The sequence below is a fragment of the Schistocerca piceifrons genome, unplaced genomic scaffold (assembly GCF_021461385.2).
Source record: "Schistocerca piceifrons isolate TAMUIC-IGC-003096 unplaced genomic scaffold, iqSchPice1.1 HiC_scaffold_2394, whole genome shotgun sequence".
Taxonomy (NCBI): Eukaryota; Metazoa; Arthropoda; class Insecta; order Orthoptera; family Acrididae; genus Schistocerca; species Schistocerca piceifrons.
Window position 1 is genome coordinate 24655 of NW_025728331.1, and position 11546 is coordinate 36200.

Genomic DNA, 11546 nt, shown 5'->3' on the forward strand with positions numbered 1-11546 from the left:
TAATATGGGAAAAACGCTAATATGGGAAAAACGCTAATATGGGAAAAACGCTAATATGGGAAAAACGCTAATATGGGAAAAACGCTAATATGGGAAAAACGCTAATATGGGAAAAACGCTAATATGGGAAAAACGCTAATATGGGAAAAACGCTAATATGGGAAAAACGCTAATATGGGAAAAACGCAAGTATGCAACAACGAAAACATGTCAAAAACGCAGATGTGGCCACAACGCAAATGTGGCCACAACGCAAATGTGGCCACAATGCAAATGTGGCCACAACGCAAATGTGGCCACAACGCAAATGTGGCCACAACGCAAATGTGGCCACAACGCAAATGTGGCCACAACGCAAATGTGGCCACAACGCAAATGTGGCCACAACGCAAATATGGGACAAACGCAAATATGGGAAAAACGCACATATAGCAAATACGCTAATAGGGGAAAAACGTATATATGGGAAAAACGCAAATATGGGAAAAACGCAAATATGGGAAAAACGCAAATATGGGAAAAACGCAAATATGGGAAAAACGCAAATATGGGAAAAACGCAAATATGGGAAAAACGCAAATATGGGAAAAACGCAAATATGGGAAAAACGCAAATATCAGAAAAACGCAAACATGGAAGAAATGCAAATACGTTAAAAACGCATATATATGAAAAACGCATATATATGAAAAACGCAAATATGGGAAAAACGAAAATATGGGAAAAACGAAAATATGGGAAAAACGAAAATATGGGAAAAACGAAAATATGGGAAAAACGAAAATATGGGAAAAACAAAAATATGGGAAAAACAAAAATATGGGAAAAACGAAAATATGGGAAAAACGAAAATATGGGAAAAACGAAAATATGGGAAAAACGAAAATATGGGAAAAACGAAAATATGGGAAAAACGAAAATATGGGAAAAACGCATATATGGGAAAAAGGTAAATATGGGAAAATGGTAAATGTGTGAAAATGGCAAATATGGGAAAAACCCGAATGTGAGAAAATCGCTAATATTGGAAACTCGCAAATATTGCAGCAGAAAATTTTGTGGCAAAACATGAGTAGAAGGAATCAGTTGGTAGGATGGGTTCATAAATAATGGGAAAATGGCAAATATGGGAAAATGGCAAATATGGGAAAATGACAGATATGGGAAAATGACAGATATGGGAAAATGCAAATATGGGAAAATGCAAATTTGAGAAAATCACAAATTTGAGAAATTCGCAAATATAGGAAAAACACAAATATGATAAAAACGCAGACAAGGGAAAAACGAAAAATTGGGAAAAACGCAATAATGGCAAAAAAGCAAATAAGGGAATAATGCAAAAATGGCAAAATCGCAAATATATGACAGATATGGGAAAACGCAAATATGGGAACATCGCTAATATGGGAAAAACACAAATATGGGAAAACCACAAATATGGGCAAAACGCAATATGGGAAAAACGCAATATGGGAAAAACGCAATATGGGAAAAACGCAAATATGGGAAAAACGCAAATATGGGAAAAACGCAAATTTGGGAAAAACTCAAATATGTAAAAAAAAACTTTAATATGGGAAAATTGCAAAAATGTGAAAAACGCACACATAGCAAAAACGCTAAAATGGGAAAACGCAAATATGGGAAAATAATATATATTGGAAAAACGCAAGTATGGGAAAAACGCTAATATGGGATAATTGCAAACATGGAAGAAACGCGAATATGGGAAAAACGCAAATATGGGAAAAACGCGAGTATGGGGAAAACGCAAGTATGGGAAAAACGCAAGTATGGGGAACAACGCAAAAATGGGAAAAACGCAAAAATGGGAACAACGCAAAAATGGGAACAACGCAAAAATGGGAACAACGCAAAAATGGGAACAACGCAAAAATGGGAACAACGCAAAAATGGGAACAACGCAAAAATGGGAACAACGCAAAAATGGGAACAACGCAAAAATGGGAAATACGCAAAAATAGAAAAAACGCAAAAATGGGAAAAACGCAAAAACGGGAAAAACGCAAAAATGGGAAAAACGCAAAAATGGGAAAAACGCAAAAATGGGAAAAACGCAAAAATGGGAAAAACGCAAAAATGGGAAAAACGCAAATATGGGAAAAACGCAAATATGGGAAAAACGCAAATATGGGAAAAACGCAAATATGGGAAAAACGCAAGTAGGGGAGAAACGCAAATGTGGGAGAAATGAAAATATGGGAAAAATGAAAATATGGGAAAAATGAAAATAAGGGAAAAATGAAAATATGGGAAAAATGAAAATATAAGAAAAACGCAAATTAGGGAGAAACGGAAATATGGGATAAGCACATAAAATAGGAAAAACGCAGATATGTTAAAAACGCGAATATGAGAAAATCGCTAATATTGGAAACTCGCAAATATGGCAGAGGATATTTTGTCACACATTAAGAGTAGAAGGAATCAGTTGGTAGGATGGGTTCACGAGTGATGGGAAAAACGCAAAAATGGTAAAATGGCAAATATGGGAAAATGGAAAATAAGGGAAAAATACAAATATGGGAAAACAAAATACGGGAAAAACAAAATATGGGAAAATCACAAATATGAGAAAATCGCAAAAATGGGAAAATCGAAAATGTGGGAAAATCGAAGAAATAGGAAAACCGCAAAAATTAGAAAGTTGCAAAAATGAGAAAATCGCAAAAATGGGAAAAACGCAGTATGGGAAAATCACTAGTATTGGAATCTCGTAATTATGGAAAAATCGCAAATATGGCAGAAGGGAATTTTGTGGCACAACTTGAGTAGAAGAGGGAATCGGTAGGTAGGATGGGAAAAACGCAAATATGGGAAAAACGCAAATATGGGAAAATGGGAAAATCGCACAAATAGGAAAATTGGAAAATCGCACAAATGCGAAAATGGGAAAATCGCACAAATTGGAAAATCGCAAAAGTGGGAAAATCGCAAAAGTGGGAAAATCGCAAAAGTGGGAAAATCGCAAAAGTGGGAAAATCGCAAAAGTGGGAAAATCGCAAAAGTGGGAAAATCGCAAATGTGGGAAAATCGCAAATGTGGGAAAAATCGCAAAAGTAGGAAAATCCCAAATGTGGGAAAATCGCAAATGTGGGAAAATCGCATATATGGGAAAAACGCATATAAGGGAAAAACGCAAATATGGGAAAAACGCATATATGGGAAAAACGCATATATGGGAAAAACGCAAATATGGGAAAAACGCATATATGGGAAAAACGCATATATGGGAAAAACGCAAATGTGGGAAAAACGCAAATGTGGGAAAAACGCAAATGTGGGAAAAACGCAAATGTGGGAAAAACGCAAATGTGGGAAAAACGCAAATGTGGGAAAAAAGCAAATGTGGGAAAAACGCAAATGTGGGAAAAACGCAAATGTGGGAAAAACGCAAATGTGGGAAAAACGCAAATGTGGGAAAAACGCAAATGGGGGAAAAACGCAAATGTGGGAAAAACGCAAATGGGGGAAAAACGCAAATGGGGGAAAAACGCAAATGGGGGAAAAACGCAAATGGGGAAAAACGCAAATGGGGAAAAACGCAAATGGGGGAAAAACGCAAATGGGGGAAAAACGCAAATGGGGGAAAAACGCAAATGGGGGAAAAACGCAAATGGGGGAAAAACGCAAATGGTGGAAAAACGCAAATGGGGGAAAAACGCAAATGGGGGAAAAACGCAAATGGGGGAAAAACGCAAATGGGGGAAGAACGCAAATGTGGGAAAAACGCAAATATGGGAAAAACGCAAATGTGGGAAAAACGCAAATATGGGAAAAACGCAAATATCGGAAAAACGCAAACATGGAAGAAATGCAAATACGTTAAAAACGCATATATATGAAAAACGCATATATATGAAAAACGCAAATATGGGAAAAACGAAAATATGGGAAAAACGAAAATATGGGAAAAACGAAAATATGGGAAAAACGAAAATATGGGAAAAACGAAAATATGGGAAAAACGAAAATATGGGAAAAACGAAAATATGGGAAAAACGAAAATATGGGAAAAACGAAAATATGGGAAAAACGAAAATATGGGAAAAACGAAAATATGGGAAATCGAAAATAAGGGAAAAACGAAAATATGGGAAAAACGAAAATATGTGAAAATCGCATATATGGGAAAAAGGTAAATATGGGAAAATGGTAAATGTGTGAAAATGGCAAATATGGGAAAATGTCCAATATGGGAAAAACCCGAATGTGAGAAAATCGCTAATATTGGAAACTCGCAAATATTGCAGCAGAAAATTTTGTGGCAAAACATGAGTAGAAGGAATCAGTTGGTAGGATGGGTTCATAAATAATGGGAAAATGGCAAATATGGGAAAATGGCAAATATGGGAAAATGACAGATATGGGAAAATGACAGATATGGGAAAATGCAAATATGGGAAAATGCAAATTTGAGAAAATCACAAATTTGAGAAATTCGCAAATATAGGAAAAACACAAATATGATAAAAACGCAGACAAGGGAAAAACGAAAAATTGGGAAAAACGCAATAATGGCAAAAAAGCAAATAAGGGGATAATGCAAAAATGGCAAAATCGCAAATATATGACAGATATGGGAAAACGCACGTATGGGAACATCGCTAATATGGGAAAAACACAAATATGGGAAAACCACAAATATGGGCAAAACACAATATGGGAAAAACGCAATATGGGAAAAACGCAAATATGGGAAAAACGCAAATATGGGAAAAACGCAAATATGGGAAAAACGCTAATATGGGATAATTGCAAACATGGAAGAAACGCGAATATGGGAAAAACGCGAATATGGGAAAAACGCGAATATGGGAAAAACGCAAGTATGGGAAAAACGCAAGTATGGGGAAAACGCAAGTATGGGGAAAACGCAAAAATGGGGAAAACGCAAAAATGGGGAAAACGCAAAAATGGGGAAAACGCAAAAATGGGGAAAACGCAAAAATGGGGAACAACGCAAAAATGGGAACAACGCAAAAATGGGAACAACGCAAAAATGGGAACAACGCAAAAATGGGAACAACGCAAAAATGGGAACAACGCAAAAATGGGAACAACGCAAATATGGGAAATACGCAAAAATGGGAAATACGCAAAAATGGGAAATACGCAAAAATGGGAAAAACGCAAAAATGGGAAAAACGCAAAAATGGGAAAAACGCAAATATGGGAAAAACGCAAATATGGGAAAAACGCAAATATGGGAAAAACGCAAATATGGGAAAAACGCAAATATGGGAAAAACGCAAATATGGGAAAAACGCAAATATGGGAAAAACGCAAATATGGGAAAAACGCAAATATGGGAAAAACGCAAATATGGGAAAAACGCAAATATGGGAAAAACGCAAGTAGGGGAGAAACGCAAATGTGGGAGAAATGAAAATATGGGAAAAATGAAAATATGGGAAAAATGAAAATAAGGGAAAAATGAAAATATGGGAAAAATGAAAATATAAGAAAAACGCAAATTAGGGAGAAACAGAAATATGGGATAAGCACATAAAATAGGAAAAACGCAAATATGTTAAAAACGCGAATATGAGAAAATCGCTAATATTGGAAACTCGCAAATATGGCAGAGGATATTTTGTCACACATTAAGAGTAGAAGGAATCATTTGGTAGGATGGGTTCACGAGTGATGGGAAAAACGCAAAAATGGTAAAATGGCAAAAATGGTAAAATGGCAAATATGGGAAAATGGAAAATAAGGGAAAAATACAAATATGGGAAAACAAAATACGGGAAAAACAAAATATGGGAAAATCACAAATATGAGAAAATCGCAAAAATGGGAAAATCGAAAATATGGGAAAATCGAAGAAATAGGAAAACTGCAAAAATTAGAAAGTTGCAAAAATGAGAAAATCGCAAAAATGGGAAAAACGCAGTATGGGAAAATCACTAGTATTGGAATCTCGTAATTATGGAAAAATCGCAATTAGGGCAGAAGGGAATTTTGTGGCACAACTTGAGTAGAAGAGGGAATCGGTAGGTAGGATGGCTCCATGAGTAATGGGAAAAACGCAAATATGGGAATAACGCACAAATGGGAATAACGCACAAATGGGAAAATCGCACAAATGGGAAAATCGGTTGGAAAGATACGTTCATTAGTAATGGCTACATGGCAAATATGGGAAAATGGCGAATATGGGAAGATGGCAAATATGGGAAGATGGCAAATATGGGAAGATGGCAAATATGGGAAGATGGCAAATATGGGAAGATGGCAAATATGGGAAGATGGCAAATATGGGAAGATGGCAAATATGGGAAGATGGCAAATATGGGAAGATGGCAAATATGGGAAAATGGCAAATGTGGGAAAATGGCAAATGTGGGAAAATGGCAAATGTGGGAAAATGGCAAATGTGGGAAAATGGCAAATGTGGGAAAATGGCAAATGTGGGAAAATGGCAAATGTGGGAAAATGGCAAATGTGGGAAAATGGCAAATGTGGGAAAATGGCAAATGTGGGAAAATGGCAAATGTGGGAAAATGGCAAATGTGGGAAAATGGCAAATGTGGGAAAATGGCAAATGTGGGAAAATGGCAAATGTGGGAAAATGGCAAATGTGGGAAAATGGCAAATGTGGGAAAATGGCAAATGTGGGAAAATGGCAAATGTGGGAAAATGGCAAATGTGGGAAAATGGCAAATGTGGGAAAATGGCAAATATGGCAAAAGGCAAATATGGGAAAATGGCAAATATGGGAAAATGGCAAATTTGAAAAAATGGCAAATTTGAAAAAATGGCAAATTTGAAAAAATGGCAAATTTGGCAAAATGGCAAATTTGGCAAAATGGCAAATTTGGGAAAATGGCAAATTTGGGAACATCGCAAATTTGGGAAAAACGCAAATATAAATAAAATCACAAATATGAGAAAATCGAGAAAATGGGAAAATCGAAAATATTGGAAAATCGCAAAAATTAGAAAATCGCACTATGGGAAAAACGCACTATGGGAAAAACGCAAATATGGGAAAAACGCAAATATGGGAAAAACGCAAATATGGGAAAAACGCAAATATGGGAAAAACGCAAATATGGGAAAAACGCAAATATGGGAAAAACGCAAATATGGGAAAAACGCAAATATGGGAAAAACGCAAATATGGGAAAAACGCAAATATGGGAAAAACGCAAATATGGGAGAAACGCAAATATGGGAAAAACGCAAATATGCGAAAAACGCAAATATGGGAGAAACGCAAATATGGGAGAAACACAAATATGGTAAATGGCAAATATGGCAAACCGCAAATATGGGAAAAACGCGAATATGGGAAAATCGCTAATATTGGAAACTCACAAATATAGTAGAAGATAAATTAGTGGCACAACATGAGTAGAAGGAATCGGTTGGTAAGATGGGTTCATGAGTAATGGGAAAATGGCAAATATGGGAAAATGGCAAATATGGGAAAATGGCAAATATGGGAAAATGGCAAATATGGGAAAATGGCAAATATGGGAAAATGGCAAATATGGGAAAATGGCAAATATGGGAAAATGGCAAATATGGGAAAATAGCAAATATGGGAAAATCGCAAATGGGAAATACACAAATATGGGAAGTACGCTAATATGGGAAAAACGCAAATGTGCGAAAAACGAAATTTTGGGAAAAGCGCAAATATGGGAAAAACGCAAATATGGGAAAAACGCACATATAGCAAAAACGCTAAAATGGGAAAACGCAAATATGGGAACACCACATATATGGCGGCCGAAGTGGCCGTGCGGTTAAAGGCGCTGCAGTCTGGAACCGCAAGACCGCTACGGTCGCTGGTTCGAATCCTGCCTCGGGCATGGATGTTTGTGATGTCCTTAGGTTAGTTAGGTTTAACTAGTTCTAAGTTCTAGGGGACTAATGACCTCAGCAGTTGAGTCCCATAGTGCTCAGAGCCATTTGAACCAACACATATATGGGAATAATGTAAGTAAGGGAAAAACGAAAATATGGGAAAAACGCAAATATGGGAAAAACGCAAATATGGGAAAAACGCAAATATGGGAAAAACGCAAATATGGGAAAAACGCAAATATGGGAAAAACGCAAATATGGGAAAAACGCAAAATATGGCAAAATAGCAAATATGACAAAAACGCAAATATGGGAGATATGCAAATATGGGAAAAACGCAAATATGGGTAAAACGCAAATATGGGAAAAACTCAAATATGGGAAAAACGCAAGTATGCAAAAACGAAAACATGGCAAAAACGCAAATGTGGCCACAACGCAAATGTGGCCACAACGCAAATGTGGCCACAACGCAAATGTGGCCACAACGCAAATGTGGCCACAACGCAAATGTGGCCACAACGCAAATGTGGCCACAACGCAAATGTGGCCATAACGCAAATGTGGCCATAACGCAAATGTGGCCACAACGCAAATATGGCCACAACGCAAATGTGGCCACAACGCAAATATGGCCACAACGCAAATATGGCCACAACGCAAATGTGGCCACAACGCAAATATGGGACAAACGCACATATAGCAAAGACGCAAATAGGAGAAAAACGCAAATATCGGAAAAACGCAAACATGGAAGAAATGCAAATATGTTAAAAACGCATATATATGAAAAACGCATATATATGAAAAACGAAAATATGGGAAAAACAAAAATATGGGAAAAACGAAAATATGGGAAAAACGAAAATATGGGAAAAACGAAAATATGGGAAAAACGAAAATATGGGAAAAACGAAAATATGGGAAAAACAAAAATATGGGAAAAACGGAAATATGGGAAAAACAAAAATATGGGAAAAACGGAAATATGGGAAAAACGAAAATATGGGAAAAACGAAAATATGGGAAAAACGAAAATATGGGAAAAACGAGAAGATGGGAAAAACGAGAAGATGGGGAAAACGCATATATGGGAAAATGGTAAATATGGGAAAATGGCAAATATGGCAAAATGTCGAATATGGTAAAAACGCGAATATGGGAAAAACGCAAGTATGGGAAAAACGCAAACGTGGGAAAAACGCAAATGGGGGAAAAACGCAAATGTGGGAAAAACGCAAATGTGGGAAAAACGCAAATGTGGGAAAAACGCAAATGGGGAAAAACGCAAATGGGGAAAAACGCAAATGTGGGAAAAACGCAAATGTGGGAAAAACGCAAATGTGGGAAAAACGCAAATGTGGGAAAAACGCAAATGTGGGAAAAACGCAAATGTGGGAAAAACGCAAATGTGGGAAAAACGCAAATGGGGGAAAAACGCAAATGGGGGAAAAACGCAAATGGGGGAAAAACGCAAATGGGGGAAAAACGCAAATGGGGGAAAAACGCAAATGGGGGAAAAACGCAAATGGGGGAAAAACGCAAATGGGGGAAAAACGCAAATGGGGGAAAAACGCAAATGGGGGAAAAACGCAAATGGGGGAAAAACGCAAATGGCGGAAAAACGCAAATGGGGGAAAACGCAAATGGGGGAAAAACGCAAATGGGGGAAAAACGCAAATGGGGGAAAAACGCAAATGGGGGAAAAACGCAAATGGGGGAAAAACGCAAATGGGGGAAAAACGCAAATGGGGGAAAAACGCAAATGGGGGAAAAACGCAAATGGTGGAAAAACGCAAATGGTGGAAAAACGCAAATGGGGGAAAAACGCAAATGGGGGAAAAACGCAAATGGGGGAAAAACGCAAATGGGGGAAAAACGCAAATGTGGGAAAAACGCAAATATGGGAAAAACGCAAATGTGGGAAAAACGCAAACATGGAAGAAATGCAAATACGTTAAAAACGCATATATATGAAAAACGCATATATATGAAAAACGCAAATATGGGAAAAACGAAAATATGGGAAAAACGAAAATATGGGAAAAACGAAAATATGGGAAAAACGAAAATATGGGAAAAACGAAAATATGGGAAAAACGAAAATATGGGAAAAACGAAAATAAGGGAAAAACGAAAATATGGGAAAAACGAAAATATGTGAAAATCGCATATATGGGAAAAAGGTAAATATGGGAAAATGGTAAATGTGTGAAAATGGCAAATATGGGAAAATGTCCAATATGGGAAAAACCCGAATGTGAGAAAATCGCTAATATTGGAAACTCGCAAATATTGCAGCAGAAAATTTTGTGGCAAAACATGAGTAGAAGGAATCAGTTGGTAGGATGGGTTCATAAATAATGGGAAAATGGCAAATATGGGAAAATGGCAAATATGGGAAAATGACAGATATGGGAAAATGACAGATATGGGAAAATGCAAATATGGGAAAATGCAAATTTGAGAAAATCACAGATTTGAGAAATTCGCAAATATAGGAAAAACACAAATATGATAAAAACGCAGACAAGGGAAAAACGAAAAATTGGGAAAAACGCAATAATGGCAAAAAAGCAAATAAGGGGATAATGCAAAAATGGCAAAATCGCAAATATATGACAGATATGGGAAAACGCACATATGGGAACATCGCTAATATGGGAAAAACACAAATATGGGAAAACCACAAATATGGGCAAACGACATATGGGAAAAACGCAATATGGGAAAAACGCAAATATGGGAAAAACGCAAATATGGGAAAAACGCTAATATGGGATAATTGCAAACATGGAAGAAACGCGAATATGGGAAAAACGCGAATATGGGAAAAACGCGAATATGGGAAAAACGCGAATATGGGAAAAACGCAAGTATGGGGAAAACGCAAAAATGGGGAAAACGCAAAAATGGGGAAAACGCAAAAATGGGGAAAACGCAAAAATGGGGAAAACGCAAAAATGGGGAAAACGCAAAAATGGGGAAAACGCAAAAATGCGGAAAACGCAAAAATGGGGAAAACGCAAAAATGGGGAAAACGCAAAAATGGGGAAAACGCAAAAATGGGGAAAACGCAAAAATGGGAAATACGCAAAAATGGGAAATACGCAAAAATGGGAAAAACGCAAAAATGGGAAAAACGCAAAAATGGGAAAAATGCAAAAATGGGAAAAACGCAAATATGGGAAAAACGCAAATATGGGAAAAACGCAAATATGGGAAAAACGCAAATATGGGAAAAACGCAAACATGGAAGAAATGCAAATATGTTAAAAACGCATATATATGAAAAACGCATATATATGAAAAACGTGAATATGGGAAAAACGCGAATATGGGAAAAACGCGAATATGGGAAAATCGCTAATATTGGAAACTCGCAAATATAGTAGAAGATAAATTAGTGGCACAACATGAGTAGAAGGAATCGGTTGGTAAGATGGGTTCATGAGTAATGGGAAAATGGCAAATATGGGAAAATGGCAAATATGGGAAAATGGCAAATATGGGAAAATGGCAACTATGGGAAAATGGCAACTATGGGAAAATGGCAAATATGGGAAAATGGCAAATATGGGAAAATGGCAAATATGGGAAAATGGCAAATATGGGAAAATGCAAATTTGAGTAAATCACAAATTTGAGAAAATCGCAAATTTGGGAAATTCGCAAATATAGGAAAAACACAAATATGATAA

At 36.8% G+C, this 11546-nt stretch overlaps 1 protein-coding gene across 1 annotated transcript; it reads left to right on the plus strand.

The window, feature by feature from the left end:
• Positions 1-2854: 2854 nt before the first annotated feature.
• On the plus strand, positions 2855-3853 carry LOC124742972 (LWamide neuropeptides-like). The gene has a single exon (XM_047248833.1). It carries the CDS (start codon positions 2855-2857, stop codon positions 3851-3853), a length of 999 nt encoding a protein of 332 aa, XP_047104789.1.
• The last annotated feature ends 7693 nt before the right edge of the window (positions 3854-11546 follow it).